The 21926-nt window shown below is 37.6% G+C and overlaps 2 protein-coding genes across 3 annotated transcripts; one reads left to right on the top strand and one right to left on the bottom strand.

Moving 5' to 3' along the window:
• Window positions 1-4415: 4415 nt before the first annotated feature.
• Window positions 4416-8247, bottom strand: wdr74 (WD repeat domain 74). Its single transcript, XM_057321345.1, has 10 exons — window positions 8118-8247; window positions 7852-7958; window positions 7644-7768; window positions 7499-7562; window positions 7265-7408; window positions 7078-7179; window positions 6211-6367; window positions 5820-5962; window positions 5561-5614; window positions 4416-5429 (listed from the first exon to the last, which is right to left on the bottom strand). The coding sequence occupies exons 1-10, from the start codon at window positions 8176-8178 to the stop codon at window positions 5244-5246; spliced, it is 1143 nt and encodes a 380-aa protein (XP_057177328.1). The 5' UTR covers window positions 8179-8247; the 3' UTR covers window positions 4416-5243.
• Window positions 8248-9519: 1272 nt separating this feature from the next.
• cnih2 (cornichon family AMPA receptor auxiliary protein 2) lies at window positions 9520-17960 on the top strand. 2 transcript variants are annotated; one of them, XM_057321738.1, is made up of 8 exons: window positions 9520-9675; window positions 9970-10133; window positions 10650-10727; window positions 13597-13665; window positions 13873-13920; window positions 14850-14962; window positions 15071-15214; window positions 15648-17959. In XM_057321738.1, exons 2-8 carry the CDS (start codon window positions 10047-10049, stop codon window positions 15673-15675), a joined length of 567 nt encoding a protein of 188 aa, XP_057177721.1. In that variant the 5' UTR covers window positions 9520-9675; window positions 9970-10046; the 3' UTR covers window positions 15676-17959. The 2 variants fall into 2 exon arrangements, with proteins under 2 accessions (XP_057177721.1, XP_057177722.1); XM_057321739.1 differs by lacking the exon at window positions 9520-9675 and having other exon boundaries at window positions 10088-10133; window positions 10650-11347; window positions 15648-17960.
• Window positions 17961-21926: the final 3966 nt, after the last annotated feature.

Below are 21926 nucleotides of genomic sequence, written 5' to 3'. Positions count from 1 at the left end.
CTCTGGCTGAAATATGAATTACTGATACAGTTGCTTAAGTGAATGTTATTTTTTAAAACATTAGATTTTCAGGAAAAATAAGTCTGTTCACTAGATTTGATAACACAAATCTGAAATAATAGAATAAAAATATGAGATATAGGCCCGTTTTCACAGACACGGCTTAGTTTAAGTCAGGACTACGCCTTAGTTGAATTAAGATATTTATGTCGCTTTTATAAAAATGCCTTAGAATAATATATTACTGGTGGAGACGAGACAAAACAATGGCACTGATATATTTGAAGATATTTCTGGGCAAGTTATATTGAGTTAAGACAGGTCACACATTAATTTTAGTCTGGGACTAGCCTTAAGCCTTGTCTGTGAAACCGGGCCATACTTACCAAAACTAAAAAGAAATATAAATACTTTGTTTCTAAACACTTTAAATAGAACTTGAGAACTTGTAAAGAAATGATAAGGAAACAAATTAATTTTAGGATGAATTACACATGACATTTTTAAAGGCTATTGCCACATGAAAAAACACTAAAATCAATAAAAAATATATATTTTTGTATTTTAAAATTGACCCACAAACAGGAACAATGTCATGACAACATACGGTATGACATTAATGGTGTGATCCCACTTTATTGTATAAAATTGTAATAAAATTTGTGAGTTTTGTATGCTGAGAAAAGTCACATTTAATAGTCAGCAACTGAGAAAATTGATTTTAAAATCATTTAATGTTCGACCAAAATCGCATTCATCAATATATACAACAGATGTATTCAAATAAACCCACGAATCATACCCATATGTATAGATTTCCTAAAAAAACATTGCATGTTTGTGTGTTTACATTTCTTAGCCCAATTATATAGTTCATTATACACATATGATTTTGTACAAGCAAGTGTCCTGCATTCTCTTCATGGGTAACAAATCAGTGTGTGTATTTAGCAGGGCAAACAGGACAGTGGCCTACAGAACTGACAGGCAGCTGGTCTGCAAACACTGGCTGTCAATTCATAGGTCATCATCCTGTGTCCTAGCTTTCTGCTAGTTTGTATGCTCTTTTACAGCCACTTGTTAGTCTGGATAAAATGCATAGGTGAAAAACAAATAGCACAGTATTTTCTTTGTTTATTTCAAAGAGAAACAGATGTGGATAAAGGTGACTATCTGCACGCAACAGCAGCTCCACTGGAAGACACAAACCTTCCACATGGAGTTGCTGTTACACCCAGCCAGCACCAGATCTGTAAAACTACGCCCCTTGTGGACAACTGGAGGAAGTTCATTCATTTAAACACAACCGTCACAGGTTTAGCAGCCATTGCTCACCAGACATAGTTGTTCTTTAGCTTTTCTAAAATGCAACATGGGTATCACCTGAAATGAAAACAAAATAAGACAGGTAAGATCAGCTTTCGGGCACGGGTTAATGACTTCCATTAAGGACACGTGAGAGTTATGATGGCTCATGACTTTGACCTCCTGTTTCTTTCTCATCTTTATGGCATGCCATAGACTCCATCATTGGCCAACTGCTCGTCCAAAGTGCTAAGACTGATCTTGATAACAGCAATTTTATGACGGCAGTCAACACGAGGCCGCTCAGCAGAAAAACAGGGTGTGTCTCTCAAAAATGTTTATGTCTCCAAGTCTTAATTTCACACATCGCTTCCTTTTTCATTTGAGTCATGAGTTTTAACCAACCTACATTCAATAACTTGCTTTTTCTCTCCTTTTGGTGTCTTCGTTCATATCATATTTTTGACTTTGACTTGTTGTAAACCTCCCACTGCTACCTTTGGAAAACAGCATAATAAAGTAATTAAATGGGGCACACATCTGATGAGTCAGTGTGTTATCTCCTCCTGGTATCATCTCGTGAATTCACCATTATCTTTCACATCCCAGCAGTGTATAATTCATTTATGCTGGGCGAGAAAAAAAATCAATGACATGAACTCAAGTAGGTGGTTCATTTATATCACAAATCCCAATTGTTTTTCCCTCATGCTATTTTTCTGAGTAATACATTGATTTATGTAGATCTACGCAGTAAAACCTTTTCATATTGCAGCCAAGAATATGACATGCGAAACTGAGCTGTGATTGATTTACAAACAAATGATGCTGGGAGAAAACTTCAAGACAGCCATGACGGCAATGCACTAGTCTCTTATTTTATTAAGCAGCAAGTGTGATAATTATTAAAAAAGTTGCTTAAAAGCTTGTAAGTGGATTTTTATGTTTTTAGAAAATAGCATTTGATGCCTGAACACAAGCCTTTTGAAACTGAAGTCTTTTGATGTCCTCTTAAAAAGCATTTAGATCTTTTGACCTCAATAGACAATGCAGGTATATTTACATTAGAATATTTATCTAGCCTTTTACAAACACTCAGACCATAGCATTGTAATTTCTCACATGAATCAGCGAGTTTTTTCTCCCAGAGCAGTTGAATTTAATACAAACCATTATTAAAAACTCCTAATATTTATACCACATGCATTTCATGGTGCTTACAAATATACACACAACTTCATTTTTGTTCAAAAGTTACTTACTGTCATTGTTCTCCCTCACAAGAACCCAGGTTTTTGAGTCTGATGTATAAAAGAAGAGAAATGAAAATTAAATAAAGATTACAACTAAAGCATAATTAAAGAAACTCGGCTAGTAAAAAATAGTAGCAGCACAAAGAGAGAGGCAAATGGTGAGAGGTGTTCGTCAGTCAGCAGTGCAATGTCAGGCCGAGAGAGGCCAGTTTAAAAGTGATCTGGAGTTGAAGCTTAGTTAATAATTACACTCCCCGTCAATATTTAACATCAGTTTGGCCCTGCCCCTCAAATTCAACATCCTGGACACCTATGGACTTACACACAGATTAGCTCAGGACCCCATTTTGTGTTCTCTCACAATCAAAGGCGAAACAATACATTCATATATCAAATGAGTTAAAGCAACATTCCAACTAGACTTTTTATAACATTAAAAATTTAAATTGTTAAATGAAGCACAATTGAGGCATTTAATTCAGAACTTGTGTCTTTAAATAAAAAAGTAAATAACCACTAGATGGAGCAAGTAACTTTATTATTTACTGTTATTCTAGAACAGTCCACATCACACAAAACCTATTGTGAATTACATATTTTTTATTAATATATTTATATAACACCAGTCTGCTTATATGCTTTTTTCTACTCAAATGTGTGTGAAGAATAAACCAGTGAATGTGTCATTTAGGTCTTAATTTCTGGTAATAGCACAGAAATGGATGAGGTAATGCTGCTTGATCAGAATAGAAAAAAAGACTATGGACTCTAAACATTGATCAAAGAAAGAAGAGTTTATAACAGGATAATAAAGTGCTTAGAGAAGATGGTTAATTATTGCCATTGTTAGGTTAAAGAGCACAGAATTATGTGCTGTGTGAAGGAATTTCAGTTGCAAATTGAATACAAAATAAAGATGCCAATTAATGTATCACAAGAGTCAAATCCACAGAGTAAGGACCTTGGTCAGGTGGAAATCTGGGTTTGAGATTTGTCTCAGCAGCTTCTTAAAGGGATAGTTCACCCAAAAATGAAAATTCTGTCATGAAATACTCTCTAGTTGTTTGGTTGAACACAGAGATATTTAGACGAATGCTTGTAACCAAACAGTTCTTGGCCACCAGGAAATATTACAATGGTTTGGTTATAAAGCATTCTTACAAATATCTTTCTCTGTGTTCAGAACAATTGATACAGATTTATAACAACTCGAATGTATGTGCATTTTATTTTTGGGTGAACTATCCCTTTAATATGTGACTCAAAACCCCATCTAAATTTGTACTTTTATTTTTAGTTTCATAAGCTTTATTTTAATATTTTAGAAGTGGGACTCTGTCAAACAATTATGCATTTGATGCAGGCAGTGTAATGCAGTGATTTTGTTGTTTGTTGCTCGTTCTGGCTCTTTAAAAAGAATGTCAAGAGTAAATGAAATCTTTCCAGATTTACTGTCTCATTACAAAACAAAACTCTAAACACAAACATGAAATGCATTTCAAGTCAGTCAAGGCCAACATTTAGCAGAACCACAGGAATTCTGAGGCTGTTATCCTACACATAAAGCTTCCCTTTTACCCAGTAATTGCCAGTCAGCAATCACGACACCTGTCCCCTCCATCCTGCCGGGTCTCAGAGTTCAGCTCTTGTAGTTTTATTTCCCCTCTCCATATTTATGCCCTTTGCTCCTTAGTTTTACGTTTTCATTTACTTGGTTTCCATCATAAAATGTCACATGAAAGTTGTCACCTATAAAATCAACTAAACATCCTATAAATTGCATGCATGAAAACTATTTCATTTTCTGTTTCAATCCCTGAATGTAAAAATCCTTTAAAACACTACAGAATGTTTAAGAACATTTAAACATAGATTCATTTTATTGAATTCCTGTGTATTGGTATCGCAAATAAAGTAACTTTAGTATCATAAGATTAACATGTTTGAAGTCCACAGATTGATTTTATAAGTGTGTTCAAAAAGAAGTCAGTCATTAGCTACAAATTGTCTCATTTACAATGTGGCTTCTACAGCAAACCAAGATGTCCCTTATCTTATCACGGAATGGGCTAGGATAGGGTGTGTTCAAGTGTGCATAGTGTAATGGTCAAGATTGAAACTGTGTGCATACACACACCCACACAGCAAAGGTATGCACAGCTTTTCTCACTCAAAGCTACTGTCTTTTAACCAGCACAGATTGATGCTTCTCTTCTTACCCTAGTAAAATACACTTACAGTACGATTCAAATTTACTGTACAGTATATAAACATTATATGGTTTAGAATTCTTTACATAAAGAAGTATGGTAAAGCCATTAACATACAAACTTCAACAACTGAAAACTGCAATTGCTAAGTACATATTTTCATTCATTGTGCCTGTGATGTACAAACACGTCATTAGATTCTAATATTCTTTTTAATTCAGAATTGCAATGGTAGATGGGACAAACTGGTTCATATGCTTCAGCTCACATTTTGTTCGTAATCTAAAAATCACATTTCAGATCATTCCATAGATGTTCAAAACCATTCGACGGGCAAAATGAAAAACTGTAATGACAAAAACATTATTATAAAGCCAAATTAAACATTGGCTATTGATGGTGCAATTGTTCCCATTAAAAAGAACCCTGTGTATAAAAATGTCCTTTTACAAATAACACCGTAATTGTCTTTCTATTATTTCTTTGATACTTTTTTCTTCTTTTTCCCATCTACCCCTGTAACTGCTGCTTTCTCTTTCTCGGCAGGCCTCTTTTTGGATTTCTCTGTAACCGTTTCCATGGTATCCCAAACCTCGTCTTCATCCTTGTCGTCCTCTGCCTTCACCTCCTCTACATCTCCAGTAACATCAACACTAGATGACTGAAAGAGAAGCGTATGCTCATTATTTTAACAGCCAAATTGGAGAAAAACTTGTATTGTTGTTGTTGATAGCCAGTTACATAAAAGCGAATCATCAAAATGATGCTCTTTGACACGAAACTGCCGTTTACCTCTAGTTCTCGGCTAGAGAGCAGGACGCAATTGAGTCGTGACTTCAGATATACCTACATAGAGAGAATATGGTCATAAAATTACCATTTATACAAACACGACACTGAGTGGGAGGCACTTCTAATAATATGGTGCATGCAACAGATGAAAATAAGTGGAGAGTGTATATAGAAATCATAGATGGAAAACACAGAGAAAGTTCAGGGTGAAAACAAAGAGAGAGAGAAAAGTACAGCCAAAAACACGGTTTCTTCATACCTTGTGTTGTAAGGAGCGGTCCTCCAGGCTGTGTACTCTCAGAAAGCGATCTAAACCACAGGAGGCAACTAATGGAAGGGATGGATGGCACTGAAGCCCCCGCACTGCACCCGACAGACCCTTAAGACACCCACACATCAGCCCTGCAGCACAACGCAGGCAGAGAGAGGTGAGCAATCGGGTCAGACAACATAATAATCTCAGGAGTTTAACATTACATTGTATATCTGCAGACTGGCTGGCTACATCTTTGATACTTGGAACACGCAGAGATCCAGGGCACTGGATCTCTGCAACAAACACTACTGAATACACTCTCTCAATACTAACAAGTGAAACTGCTTTTGAGCAGATCTTATCCATCCACACTGTGCATAAACAACCTACTCACCTTTCCGGAGATCAAGAGTGGCAAGCTCCCCATGAGTGTTACCCACCACCACTGTGTTCTGGTTGGCAGTGAGAGAGAGAGCTGTGAGGGGGTACTCTCCCAACTGTGCCTCCAACACAGGCCTCCTCTGAGAGGTTGAGGGGTCATACACACGCACCTGATGGAGGAAAACCAGAATGATCATTAGATCATCATGGGTTCGATTTGACAAACCAAATCTTCAAAAAAAATTATGTAAAGTAGATACTCTTTTAAATATTATATAAAATACTATATATTACTGTATAAAACACATTATATAATATTATATGCTGCAGGAAAAAATTATGAGACCATTCCAAATTTTTATGTAATCAGCATTTCGAGATGTACTGTGGCCATTCCAGTCCAGTGTCTGTTGAATTTCAACAAAACCAAACCTCAGGAGTGACAAAGTCATCCAACAGCAATGTGAAAGACTGACAGCATGACAACACACATGAAACCGTGATAAAAAAATGAGGTTATCACATAAAAAATGGTTGAACTTTTCCTAAAAACATGCACAAATATTATTGTTTTATTGCTTAAAAGTGAATATAAACTTATAAAAAAAGCATCTTTTCTGTTATTTTGACCTGTTTCTCCAGTTTTCTGCAAATAAATGCTAATAGAAACAAGATTTTTATATGAAATTTGGGAGAAATATTATTAGTAGTTCACAGAATGAAACTAAAATGATAATTTGACCTAAACACATTCCTATAAATAGTAAATGCAGAAAAACTGAAATTATTTTGAAATGGTCTCTTAATTTTTTCCACATTTGTATATACTGTACTTAACATCCTTAATGGTAATTTTGTGTACGGTGTAAACACAACAAACCTGATGGTGTCCAGTGCATGTTACTATTTTATCTGAGTCTGAGATGAAGCCGATGTCTCTCACCCACACAGGTACTCGCATATCCAACCAGTCATGGGCTACCTGATTTGAGAACATATGGTACACAGTTGGTACACTTACCGTAAACTAATAGAGGGTAAAATGTTTATAATCTTTGTAGCCTTACATTTTTAGCTGTGAAAATAGCTTTATCTGGTCTCTCAAGGTCCCACACTTTGAGAGGATTCTCTTTCCCTCCTGTCGCCACACGATGGCGCTGTGACGGGTTCTGTCTCATTCTGCAAATTCCACTGCCAACATTTACCTCAACCTATGCACACAGACGGAGCATAGGATACGGAATAAAGTACAAATGGGAGATGCAGAAATCATCTAAATACATCTGCACCCACTGACTTACTGTGTCTGTACTGCCTTCCTTCCACACCTTCAGTAATCCTGACTCTACACATGTGATCAAAGAACTGAAAAAATTGCAAATGTGAAAAAAAACATTTGTGATGTATTATATTGTGTAGAAAGTGACATAACATGTTGACAGCTACCTGTCAGTAACAGCCAGTCCTGTGAATCTGCCCTGTGATAGATCCCCACATTCTCTGCTCCCTGTGAAGATGCCTTTATCCGTGCTGAACGTCTTTACAGTCCCATTTACACTGCCCACTAGCACCTGTAAATACAGACAAACATGCATGCATGTGCTGTCAATGTCAATCACAAGATGATGATCAATCCTGTCATTGTTGTCCTCACCTCCGATTCGTTTTCATCTCCCCAAGCCATCACACACACCTCCTGATCACGACTCAGACTGCTCATTTCACAAAAGTTAAACGCCTGCTTTTTGCTCAGACTCACACCTTGATGTGAAATATGGATAAGAATAGGATATTAGCTTCAAGAAACCTTAAGGGCCAGAACGTGCCAAACTCACGTGTACTGAACATAGCTCGCTAGCTAGTTTGAAAAAGTGAACCATGTGTCGGAAAAAAGATAAGCATACCCCAATAACTTCTTACCTTTTAATATACCCGTTTCGGATCCTAGCCATATTGAACATATTTGACTTTTGTCAGCCATTTAAATGGCAATGAGTGATTTAGACCAGTTAGATTGATCAAAACAGAGCCACACGATATTGTGCGCTGACAATACCGTCCGGGTGTAACACGTTGCCCCGGACGTTTTAGTTCCGGTCCAGATTAAAATTAAAAACGTCTTCTAAACGCAAAATATCAGTTATTCACTGTGGATTAAGGTAAATGATTTCTCTTTAAAGAAACAACTTCGTATACAGGCTATATTATGTTTTATTTTATGAGAATTAACAATTGTTTCACAACAGTTGAACTATTAACTAACTATTTTTGGTAAAACGATGGCAATTAAAATGCTAACCATTCACCAATAGAGTCAGTGACATTAGTATGATTTACATTTTACATTACATACTTTTGTAACAATTTTACAAACATTTATGTGTGTTTTTCAGAAAGGTATTGATTACAGCAGCTCTAACATTACCATACATTTAAAGTAAGTATAATATAACTAAACTAAATCCTACCCCCTTTGATGAATAAAGAAGGCATTTAGGATAGTAAAACCGGATAGTATATCTATTAAAAATGGAGTGGTGGAGATTTAAAACTTTAGTGAAGATAATGCAGAAGAATCCACCAGGTGGTACTCTTGGATTCCATTAGTAGGCTACAGCACCCATGCTGGAAATATCTATCAGAGATCCTGGAAGTGCTTTAAGACATTCATAAGAATGACTAGAAAACCAAGAAAACTCTGTCGATATACCTGCGGTCTCAATAACACAAGCAATACAAGCAAACCATAAGCCTTAATATTAGAACAATTCAGCGACTTCACCTTAGGGAACATTTCAATCAGGTGAAATGGATGCAGTAGATATTTCCCACGCATAAGGTACATGCAATAAACAGAAAAGTGAAGTTTTGAAATAGGCCTTAAGCTAATTAGAAAAGAAAAATAAGACCCTAGGGGGTATTAATCAAAAAATAAATGTAGACACCATAAATGAGGAACCAGGGGACCTAAATGTGTGAGATCAATGTGGCATCTCATTTTATGTTAAATAAATTAAATGTCAAAAATGTTATACATTTGATATTTAAAAAAAGCAAAATTATAGTCGTACACATGTGTGATTTTTTTTAACTGGATGGGCGGTATGAAAACAGAAGGAACAACAGAAAGTGAGTAAAACACTCCTCGGTTTCTTTTGTTCTACGCACTTGACACATATAGTAAAGAAGAAATAGAGAGACATGGAAACAAAGTCACTTCTTCTCTCTTGCTGTGACAGAAGTTCTTTCATCAAGAAAGTAACACTGTGAAAGAGAGAGACAGCTCTGAGAGAATAAAAGAGGGAGGGGAGAGAGAGTGAGAGACAAACAAGGGAAGCCAAAGAAGAAAAGACTCGGAGCTCCCTCTGCCCCCTCATATCACTCGAGGGAATGAGAGAGTACACTGAAAAGCAGGACAGAAAACAGACGCACAGAGAGGGAGAAGACTGTTGAATGTAGTTGGGCATCACATTCGGAGGTAATAAGATCATGTTTTTATTCTAATCATCTCAATTAGGTTGGAGTAGGTGAAAAAGGTAAAAGGGGTATTTTTACCGGAATTTGTAAAAAGCAATACAGAAAGGCTCTTGATGGAAAGAAGCAAATGGGAAACAGCTAGGGCAGACATGGGTAGGAAAATAAAAACGGGAGGTTAATGAAGCGATTTCTGAAAGCTGCGTGGGATCAAAAGCATGTGCAGCGCAACATAAAAGAGCAAAATACGACCAGCACGTTCATGCGTTTTTTGATCTGGCTTTTCCCACCTGTTCAGAGCACCTACCAGCCAATAAGACACTGTTATGGGACCGACCGTGACACCCAGAGCAAGACAGACCAGAGATTTCTGACATGGTGTCGACCCAGATTGACTGGAGCAAAATGAGGGGAACCAGGACAGACGTCGACAGACTTGAACTCCTAGTTCAGAAAACACAGGTAGATGATGCTTAAATACTATCATCACTTAGTATAATACAACACGGCTAACAAGCGAACCATTTTTACCATCATTATTGAAATGTCATTGTTTAGATTGTTTGAGGGATTGTACATCATTACAGTGTTGTTACAGCATGCCATGCACGGCTGCACATCTAAATATGGCACATTTATTAAAACCAAGTGTATAGATGATTGAAGTGAAGCATGAGGGACTGCAGAAGCCATATGGTGCACAAAATCACCAGTCAAGCATGTCATTTCTTGCAAAGGGAGCTTGCAGTGAGATTACAGTATAAAATCATTCTTGTTATTCACATATACATAAATATTGATTTAATAGCACTTACAACTAAAAGAAAATGACCTATTGATCGGAGAGGCTCATAAGTGTCACATTATTGATTGACATGACCACATTTAGAAATATACCTCTAATTGTAATACTGTTCGTCAATCATCCATCAATTTGGAAAAGAAAATTCACAACTCAAATAAATGTCTGTGTTTCAGATCGTACACAGGCGACATTCATCCTCCAGTGACCGATGTGCCAACAATATATTTTTTAGGTGTTGTGCAGTATACAAGGTGTGTGGACCCAGTGAGCACTAATAGACACAGGGGGAGGGGACAGATTCTCAACATACAAAAAACCCCTCTGCCAATCAGAGGAAAAGAGAGAGAGGGAGTGAAGAGCAAGTGAAGAAGAGGGGAGAGTGGAGTGAGATTGCAAGAAGAGTGAAAAGCGGAAACAGCTCCAGCAGTTATCTAGACAGCACCCAAGCAGAGAGAGAAAGAATTAAGCACATACACACACACGCAGAGTCCAGCACACATGCTAAAAGACGCTCCAGCCAGCGGAGGTGGGTAACCAACAGACAGAAGCGGAGAAAGCCAGACGCCTCATATCTGCAGCTCCAGACGAGAAGATTCTTTTGTAGTTCTCTCCATCCTCACCTGGACCAAGAGGAAGGACAGCAGAGTGGTCAGTAACAGTGTGAAAGTGAAGGCAACGCAGTAAGAAAGACAGAGAGAGAGAGAGAGAGAAAAAGAGAGAGAGAGAGCAGGGGAAGATTCCCCTTTGCCCTCTCTCGACCCGTTTCACCGTCAGGCTGGCCGGCACAGCCATGGCCTTCACCTTTGCTGCCTTCTGCTACATGCTTACACTCGTGCTCTGCGCTGCCCTCATCTTCTTCGTCATCTGGCAGGTAAGTTCAGAGCCATCTGTAGTTTCACACCTTGCTGTAGATCTTCCCTATTTAATACTATGTGGGTACGTAAGTGTGTTGAAGAGCTTGATGTGTTACCTGTGGCACCGTCACACTTACATTCGAGCTGGCATCGGGATTCACATCGTCGCCAAGTCTCTGACTGTGTGAGTGTGAATGCATGTGCTGGTGCCAGTTTTCGAGCGTTGAGACTGGTGTGTGTCTGTCCAAGCTGTCTCCTCTGCCCTTAACAAGGGGCCTTGTACATGAGGTGAATATATAATGTATAGTTATTCTTGGAGCAGACATTCTGAGTCATTGATGATTAATGATTGACAGAACAAGCAGGCGACTACAGAAGAAAAGAACTGAGTAAGGAGGTGTGCAGGAGTTTATAATGAATAGCCTATATGGTTAGTTTTGTACATCTTATTGAAAAATATTATGTAGTATGCATTCTATTTCATTCATAATTTCCATTTTTTTCTACTTTTGCCACTAATAATTTTTAATTGATTTGACTATATCACACGTAAACACACTTACAATTATATATGGGTAAATGTCATAAAACATATTAAGAAATGTTCATATTTTATCCCAAAATCAAAATAAATGATTAAGTCTATTATGTAGATGCCTTAACTGTAGTATTTTACTTTTAATTTTGTTTATAGTTTAATTTAATGATTTAAATATTTTTTTAAAAATAGATTAAAGACCATGAAGTATAATAAATATATTATTTATTGCATTTATTTTAAATTTATGTGACCCTGGACAACGAAACCAGTCTCAAGGGTCAATTTTTCCGATATTGAGATTTTTACTAAATCTGAAAGCTGAATAAATATGCTTTCCATTGATGTATTTGTTAGGATATGACGATATTTGTCAGAGATACAACTATTTGAAAATCTGGAATCTGAGAGTGCAAAAAAATCTAAATACTGAGAATTTTTAAAAATATATTTACAGTAGGAAATTTACAAAATATCTTTATGGAACATGATATTTACTTAAAATCCTGATTTTTGGCATAAAAGAAAAATCTATAAATTTGACCCATACAATGTATTTTTGGCTAAAAATGTTCCTGTGCTACTTAAGACTGGCTTTGTGGTTCAGGGTCACATATTATTAAAATATTATAATTTTTTATATATATTTTACTTAAGTATAATAAATAATACAATGACAAATAAGAATTTCAGAAGACTCAGACAAGCACATTTTTTGACCTAAACATGTTTCATAAGATTCACCCATACAGACAAAAATAAAAAATGCTTCAATGAGTTCAACGGAGCAGAGGAAGAGGTCAACAGCGCATCAGTACTCCATTGGTTCTTCTGAGGCATCCCGCTGTCTGTAGATTTACAAATGAAATTTACACAGTCACCACCAGAGACTTCAGCATCATCTGTATTCTACATAGCCTACTAGATGCAGAAATCTCACAAAGGCAACAGCAGACAAACACAATGGCCCTGAAACAGAATTTTTAAAGTCTAAAAGACCAGCGCACAGGCTCTCTGAATTCCTGAGCAGAGGTCAAGATATTTTCAGGTTGGTGGTGGATCGCAGACTTTACGTGTAAGACGTTGAAAGGGCCATTAAGACACAGACTTGAAATGACTAAGTATTGACTAATGACAAGAGTGGGAGAGAATCTAAACATGAGTCATTTGCTGTGAGCATGTGTGTGTGTGTGTATATATATATGTGAGAGAAGGAAGGAGCATGGAGACAGAATGGGGGAGGTTGAGAGTCTGTGCATGAGTGCATGTCGACGAGAAACCATGTTATTGAGAAAGCTTATCAAACCGTAATTTTGTTCTGACACCCTCCTCATCTCTTTGTGGCTCTCAGCCAATAAGATTGTGAACTCACTAAGATAGTAACCATGACGCCCGCTTAGGGGCTCATTCAGTCGCCATGGCAACCGCATCTGTTTACAGATGAGAATGAAGGGAGGACCGCAGGAGATATGGGTCTATAGGGGAAATGGGGAAAAGATGGAGAAGGGGCTAGAAAGGAAAATATAGCTTGAAGGCACATAAAAAGGTTATGGGAAGTTAAAGACATACAGAGAGAGACAAAGAAAAAATAAAAATCAAGAAAGGATAGAATTATTATATATATGATGTTAGAGGCATCATCTGTTTATTAATTTAATAAATACACACCGATGACTTCCAAAAAGAAAGTGCGGTTGCTCAACTAACACCAGTTCTGTTTCTGTCCAGATTATTGCATTTGACGAACTGCGCACAGACTTCAAAAACCCCATCGATCAGAGCAACCCCACCAGAGCGGTAAAGGCTTTTCTTAGATCACGATTTCTTTCACACAGCATCAACTACACAGCATCACCCTACCGACTGTGAACAGCAGGATCGAAAGGAAGTCTCCAGAATACATGCACACACACAAGACACGCATGCATGCTGTGCAACATATAGAATGATTTCAGCTGGAGCTTGCTGCTAGATTTCTTACAGGGGTTTTCTGTTTTTCCTCAGAGGGAAAGAATACTGAACATCGAGAGAATTTGCAACCTTCTCCGAAGGGTGAGTGAAATTGTGATAGATCACAAAGTCGATTTGAAGTGCTCAAAGGAATAGTTCACTGAAAATTAGATGTGAATTAGAAACCTACATGACTTGATATTTACTTTCACTGTGTTCCCCTTGAGTTTGGAAGGATTGAGATAACAGATTTTTATTTTAAAAATTGTATTCATTTAAAGATCCAGTGTATGAAATTTAGCGGCATGTAGTGGTGAGGTTGCGAACTGCAAAAAAACGGCTCACTCCACCCTTGCCCCCTCTCTTTCGAAGCCCTATGGAGGCTGACACAGAACAAAGATGTTGCTGTTTTCGCTTCTTTGTCGAATGAGATTATGTATTTACGAATCGCGCCCTAGAGCAGTTTGTCCGTTTAGAGCTACTGTAGATGGTGAATTCAAGGGGACCCGCGGTGTATGTAGATAGAAATAGCTCATTCTAAGGTAATAAGAACATAACGCTTCATTATGGAAGGTCTTTATACACCTTTGAAGATATAGTTATGTATATTATATTGCGTTTCTGTCAATAGATCCTCAGAAATCACACACTGCACCTTTAAAGATAGTACAATGCAAAACAGTAATTTGTGGGTTTAATGCAAATATGAATTAAACTTGTAAAGGTGAATGAAAATTTGAAGCAAATGAAGCAAAGGCATTATGTAAAATGTGAAGATGAATGTGAAGTAGCCTAGATAATGGCATTGACATGTAGTAAGAAGGTTGTTTAACAGAAAGATGTTGAATAGACATCCTTGGAGCATTCTGTATCTTTAAAAATGATCTTTTCTTTCACACACTCAAAAAAGAAACAGAACTGATTGTGAAAAAGATGAGACATTTGTCAGTGACGAATGCATTTCTGCACATTTGCTTACAGACATCACAAGCTCTCAGATGCGTTTACACTATTCATAACCCCTTTTGCAGCTAGTGGTTCCAGAATATTCCATCCACGGGCTCTTCTGTCTGATGTTCATGTGCGCAGGGGAGTGGGTAACGCTAGGTCTCAACATCCCCCTGCTCCTTTATCATCTCTGGAGGTACAAACTCTCACTCATATCTGCTCAAAACTACAGAAACTTTGTGAGACTTTGTGAAACTAAACAGAGACTTTGTGTTTAGTAATTTCCACTCATTTTCTCTCATAGGTTTTTTCACCGTCCTGCAGATGGGTCTGAGGTCATGTATGATCCTGTGAGTGTGATGAATGCAGACATTCTGAATTACTGCCAAAAAGAGTCCTGGTGCAAACTAGGTTTCTACCTGCTCTCCTTCTTCTACTATCTGTACAGGTATTGCCATTTTCTTATTTAAACATGATTTTAATGTCTGATAAGTACCACTATTACTATTGCTTATACTTATGGATCAGGGATTTTAAGCACATTTTGCATACTACAGACATGAATGATATCTCTAAATGTGTGGCTTGAGGAAAGTTGCATGTACAATTTTCTAAGCTTTAGGTTGGTTTTAAGTTTTCTTTAATATTTTCATTGAGAAATTACCTACAGAGGTGTCAAAGGTTTCATGTAATCCTAAAGACAGGCAGGAAGTTATGGCCCACCAGGACAGAAGATACTGAGATGGGAGATATTAAGCTGCTATTCATAAATCTATATTATTTCTTAACTTAATTTATCTTTAATTAAAAAGGTGGAAGTTTGTCTATGAGAACAAATGAGTGTCATTATTAGTTTATCTCATTATCCCCCTTTTTTTCAGTATGGTGTATGCTCTGGTCAGCTTCTAAGTAATTTGATCGAGTGAAGAATAAAGTACTATGAAAGGAATGAGAGAGATGACAGAACAAAGACAGAACGATGTCACGCTTTCCTCTCCCTCATTCTCACCTCTCCACCGCTGACCTTGTTCAGCTCCTCCTCAGATCTTCTGGGTGGGGATGGACGATGGACATATGGAGAGAAGACTACAGAAAAAGGAGGCACTTAAAGCCACCGAAGCAAAGTTGCCTCAATCACTGCCATTAAAAAATGAGAAGACAAGTGGACCTAAAGAAATTAGTGCAATAGAGAGGGAGAACAAAAGGCTCAGGCAGCGTAACATCGTTTTATTTCTTAAGGGCTGCTGAAATCTGCTACTCATCTTAAAAAGAGACATTCATGCTGAGACAACTAAGGAACATGTTACCTTGAAATTAAAATGTTAGGCCGTGGAATTTATGTTGCAATGTTTTTTTTTGTTCAGATAATACAAAACCACATTTTGTGTGGTGGAACTTGTTATGTCAAAGTATTTAATTTGAAGTATTTGCTAATTCAGTATTTGTGGTAGATCTACCCGTATGTAGAGGTACAATATAATAATTGATTAAATTCATATATGGCTCGGTTGTTGCAGTACGGTTAGGGTAGTGATATTAGCATCCTTTAAAAAAGAAAACAACCGCACAAAGAAGTATATTTTTACGTGGTGATGTTTACACATATTTAAAGCCAATCGACCAATGAGACAAATACCACAAGCCGGAAAAACTGTTTGAGCAGCATCACTTCTGAAGAACTTTTATAAGAGCGACTTGACGTTTTGGGTTCATCCATCACGGGCCGCGGTGAGGACAGACGGTCAAGCAAAACAACACTTCCTCCGTGAGATCCTTAATTGATGTGGGCATGTTGGACAGGCCGTTCCTGAGGGATGGGAGATCCGACCCCAACCACTGCCGGAGTTAAAATACCCGATAGACTGTGACAAATCATAAAAGCACTTTTGGAATGCCAACAGATGAACTGTAGCAGCAACAGAGGAAGAGTCATTTGCGTTGAGTGCGGGAGACTGTCCAACCTGGCTGAATGTGATACAGATGATGGAGACGCAGGTGATGAGGTTGTCATGGCAATGACAGTGATAACGGTCTCACATCAATGACCAACTGCAGCGGGAAACGACAGCTTTTCAGGCAATCTTACTTGCTGTTAGACTATATAGGCCTACAGCATTTATGCCACTCTGTTCTGTGTTATTGAGGGACCCCCACCTTGCGTGTTGTGTTGTGTCTACGAGTCTGCTAACAAGTAGATTAATGATGATTATTTAACTAACTCAGCTGTGTGTAGTTCTAGCTTTGTAGATTAATAAGGTGGCGTATCATTCCTGAGCCTCTGCGGTAGCTATGAACAGATTCATTACACAATACTGTGGTGAAGGTATTATTACATTCTCTTCAACACACACGCACACATAAAATCTAACACCTCATTTCAATAAACAAGTAATTTAATAGACACAGTCAGAGTGCATTTTAGAAACGCTGCCTCTTTAGTTTGGACCCTCTTTCTTTATCTAGGCTTTGACTTGATATACCCAAATAATAATGTGAATATACCCTGGACAATCGCTTTCAGCACAACAATACTGTGGACAGGGGGAAATGACTAGGGTCTTCATTCTAGACGTCATCACTGAATGTTTTTTTGTGATTTGATATTTGTTTACATGCAGTATCTACATTTAAGAATACCTGCATGACAATATCTTTTATACATGATTCATTAATGTATGCTACAGCACCTTTGGTAACTTTACGGTGTGTATTCATTTGGATACGACCTAAAAGCTTATTCTACGAAAGCAATTCCTCATGTTCTAATAAAAGAATGTTGCCGAGAAAAGTGTGCATTGTTACTTGCGTCAGGGTGGGAAATAAATGCAACATAAATTTGCATTCGTACAAAAACCAACTATTAAAGAAACAGTACACTCAAAAATGAAAATCATTCAGGCATGCTTATATCTTTATAAACACATGTCTTTCATTCGTATGCCCTGGTAGAAAAAGCAGCAGACGTTCTGTCGTGTTCCACTAAAAAACGAAAGATCATCGATCAGGTTCAAAATGACTTGAGGGTGACTGATTTTCATTTCTGACAGAACTATCTCTTTAAGCATAAGACGGTCTGAAAAACGAAGATATATTGGATTCTGCAAAAACTCAATTGAAAGAGAGAGAAAAAACAATGATTCAAATGTTGAAGGCCAACAGATCGTTTATAAAGACGAAGAAAAAAATAAAAACGTGATGGCTCGAGTCTTGTGCAAAAGGACTCGAGCAAAAGAAAATGTTAAAAAGTGATGATGATGAGAGAGAGAGAGAGAGAGAGAGAGAGAGAGAGAGAGAGAGAGAGAGAGAGAGAGAGAGAGAGAGAGAGAGAGAGAGAGAGAGAGAGAGAGNAGAGAGAGAGAGAGAGAGAGAGAGAGAGAGAGAGAGAGAGAGAGAGTGCTTTGGAGTCAATAAGAGGCTAACACAGTTTGGTTGCCATGGAGACACAAAAAGAATGAAATACATTTTATGTTAGGTTGTGTCTCTCTGTTGCTAAAAAATCTAAACCAAAAGCATCGGCTTTCTGTGCATGGCTGCACAGCTGAATAATGTGCCAAAGCTTTGAACAGCAATTTAGTATGAAAATGGAGCAGAAAAATGGAACACGGTAGATTAATGAATAAAATAAACATCCCAACAAAAAATGCTGTTTTTTACATGCCAGTTTATCGCAGGACACCAGAGTGCACTTTAATCTGTGGCACATGGGAAAACATGCATGTAATCACATACATTCCATTGCCCAAGTCTATTTCTCTTTTTGCTCCTTTTGCTCCTCTCTCTCTTCACCTCTTGAGAGATGTTGCTATGGAAACTGGTTACAATTATTAAGTTTGAAACATGAATGAGCCACAGACATGCTGCTGGTACATACATAAAGACACATGCAGACTAGAGACACCTACACTTGAAAAGCATTCTTTGTTTGAAGAGATGTTTTCAGATCACTAGGAAATGATTATATGCGGAATAGATCAGCGATTTAACCCTTTCATCTCCTTAAGATCTCAGTCCTCAACGATGAGTCAACGAGAAGCAGCATAATTCTGCCTGGTATCTACAAAATCATGATTCAGATTGAAGTATGAGAACATGACTCTAAAATTAATTTCCCATAATATGATAAAAGGAATGACAGAATATTAGAAGGACAGAAGGGGACATAAATTATGCAGTGGTGCAAATCTCGCTACACCTTATCAGAATGAAGATGAGGTTTGAAGTATGTTTGAAGAAAATGAAAGACAAATTAGACCAGAGGACTCTATGATAAATGGAGTTGGGAGAACAAAGATAGTTTTGAGATACCGTGGTGTCCTTTGGACACTGGAGCACAAGTCACCTGTGCATGCTTGCATGAACAGGGACTTGGAAGGTCTTAATGCAGACTGAAAATATTTATTTAAAAAACAAGTATTTCTGGAAGTTTCTTTTTAGCTAAAACAACAAAAGTTTGATTGTTTCAGGGAGAAAATGCTTAAAACAGTTAAACAAAACATCAGAAATTACCATTCACATATAAGATCTTTAAGCGATTGTTCACTCAGAAATTAAAATTATTTCATTATTTACTCATCCTCATGTCATTCTAAACCTTGTATGACTTTCTGCAGAAAACAAAAGAAGATATTTTGAAGAATGCTTGTAACCAAAGCGGTCCCCATTCCATTGTACAGACAAAAAAAACCACGGAGACATTTTTTTTTAAATATCTTCTTTTGTGTTCCACAGAAGAGTCATATACAGGTTTTAAATGGCATATGAGGGTGAAAATGGACATAATTTCTTATTATTGGGTGAACTATTCCCTTAAAGGGGCAGTCCATTGTGTTTTCCACGAATGAAGATGCTTTATGCAAAATGACGCAATGGGGTTCATGTGAATTTGTTTTACACACTAGTGTGATTTAGAAAAATGACCTCATTTTGCATTAAGGAAGTACAGATTTTTAGTAGCCATTTCCCCTTTCCACAGATGATTGACAGTGAAACAACACATACGCAAATTGTAAGTGTGAATTAGCATTCTGTCGAGAACTGTCTGGAGACTCACTCCCAATGCCATCGAAGCCATGATTAGCATTCATACTGGACGCGGTGCCATGAAATATCGCACAGGTGTTGAGGGACATTAAACGCTGTTGAGAACATCACGAAAGCACAATGTGTGCGTGCTGTATGCATAACAGGTTATTGAGCAGACAAGTGTAAACTATTATAATTAAAATATCCACATGAACACACACCAGGGGTGAATGTAAACTATGAAGCACACACTAGTCTAAATACGCTGGCACACACTCGCAAACATGAATATTTCCTTCAATGATCACCAGTGCACCTTCGGGAAAAAAACGGCTGTCATGGCAACAGGAGCAGGCATCTGCAAGCGTTACTGTAGCAATCAGAGAGGAAAGGCAGCCAGGGGGTTGGCGTGAGAGGTGTCATTATAGACTGAGTGATTTGGAGGAGGTGGGGGGTGCAAGAGGCAGGAAACAATTAAATATTCAAGCAATAACACAGCCAGTAGAAATTACCTCTCTCTGCCTCAGAACATCAGAGATTTGAGCTTTGAAATTAGTATGGGGTGAAGGAATCTATAGTGTGTACCACCTAAAGTTCTGCAAGACCAGGTAAAATAATATAAGACATAAAAATACCATTATTCTGAAATCTTTCAAGCCAAAACTGTTATCTTTGACTGAAACTGAAACATGGAAACAAAATTCACTTTCCCCAAATTCAACTTTTTTTTTACAATTTCTCACACTATTGTTTTCTGGGATGATATAGCTTTCTGATTGCTTACATACAAACTACTACTTCATTAAAGTTTGCATCCATTACAAATAAATGACCATAATAACCTTTGTTTACATCAGTATATAGTCTACTATGCTGTAAAATCACTGTAAGAGTATTTTTTTTAAATATGTGATATTCTTCGATCTTTTTTATTCAAATAATGTTTGATTTCATTTTTTGAATATAGTGTCTTACACCATGTTGCCACAATTTTATTGTAGTACTACCCATAACTGTAACTCTAGTAGCTGTGCAGAAACTGTGGTTACCATGGTGATCCCGGATGAGCAAAGCTCTACATGTGATCAAGCTGAGAAAATGTTGCTTAAAGGGACACTAATATGTACCTTCCGTTTCAGCTGTCTATTCTGCACCTTGACTCTGATGGACACACATTATCGGCACTTATGTTCTTTCAACACACCCACTCATCTTGAAATGAGTCACACACACACATGTCTGGTTTATTATCTCCATGGGGACAGTCCATAGGCGTAATGATTTTTATACTGTATAAACTGTATATTTTATCCCCCACCCCTAAACCTAAAGATCATAGAAAACTTTTTGCATTTTTAGATTTTCAAAAAATATAATTCTATGCGATTTTTAAGCTGTTTTGCCCATGGGGACCTCAATTTGGGCCCCACGGTGACACGAGTCCCCATGAGTTGGTGTGTATTCAGGTTTATGTCCCCACCGGGATATAAAAACAAGGCCACGCGCGCACACACACACACACACACACACACACACACGCACACGCAGGTGTTTTATTATCTCTGTGGGGACAGTCCATAGGCGTAATGTTTTTTATACTGTACAAACTGTATATTTTATCCCCAACCCCTAAACCTAAAGATCATAGAAAACTTTTTGCATTTTTAGATTTTCAAAAATGATCGTTCTGTACAATTTATAAGCTTTTGTGCCCGTGGGGACCTCCATTTTGGTCCCCACAGTGACACGGGTCCCCATGAGTTGGTGTGCATTCAGGTTTAGGTCCCCACTAACATATAAAAACCAAGTCCACACACACACGCACGCACGCACACGCACGCTCACTCACTCACGCACTCACTCACTCACTCACTCACTCACTCACTCACAAAGTTCATCTACAGTCTACCACATACTATTGTAGAGCCATCTGGTGGGAAATACAAGGAACTTCCGCTGTTACGTATGTATCCTGCTACTAATATTTTAGTTAATGTGCATGCGGGAAGCAATACGTTGCATTAATAAAACCCTTCAAATGAATTTAAAGTATTTTGTAAAGCATTCCTTTTTTTAACCGTCTTGTGTTTTGGAACTTATTGGCAGCAGGATTTAATGGTGTTCTATTGGTCGCCATC

Source organism: Triplophysa rosa, linkage group LG22 (genome assembly GCF_024868665.1).
Source record: "Triplophysa rosa linkage group LG22, Trosa_1v2, whole genome shotgun sequence".
Lineage (NCBI taxonomy): Eukaryota > Metazoa > Chordata > Actinopteri > Cypriniformes > Nemacheilidae > Triplophysa > Triplophysa rosa.
The sequence above is the reverse complement of the archived record's forward strand: the minus strand, read 5'-3'. Positions and strand labels throughout refer to the sequence as shown.

Coding starts and splice junctions, on each gene's coding strand:
- wdr74 (XM_057321345.1), bottom strand. CDS start 8,178: ATGGCTGACAAAAGTCAAATATGTTCAATATGGCTAGGATCCGAAACG. Junction 7,409..7,498: donor AGGAAGGCAGTACAGACACA/GTAAGTCAGTGG, acceptor CTGTGTGCATAG/GTTGAGGTAAATGTTGGCAG. Junction 5,430..5,560: donor TCTCTAGCCGAGAACTAGAG/GTAAACGGCAGT, acceptor CTTCTCTTTCAG/TCATCTAGTGTTGATGTTAC.
- cnih2 (XM_057321738.1), top strand. CDS start 10,047: ATGGTGTCGACCCAGATTGACTGGAGCAAAATGAGGGGAACCAGGACA. Junction 10,728..13,596: donor GGTGTTGTGCAGTATACAAG/GTGTGTGGACCC, acceptor GTTTCTGTCCAG/ATTATTGCATTTGACGAACT. Junction 13,921..14,849: donor TTTGCAACCTTCTCCGAAGG/GTGAGTGAAATT, acceptor CCCCTTTTGCAG/CTAGTGGTTCCAGAATATTC.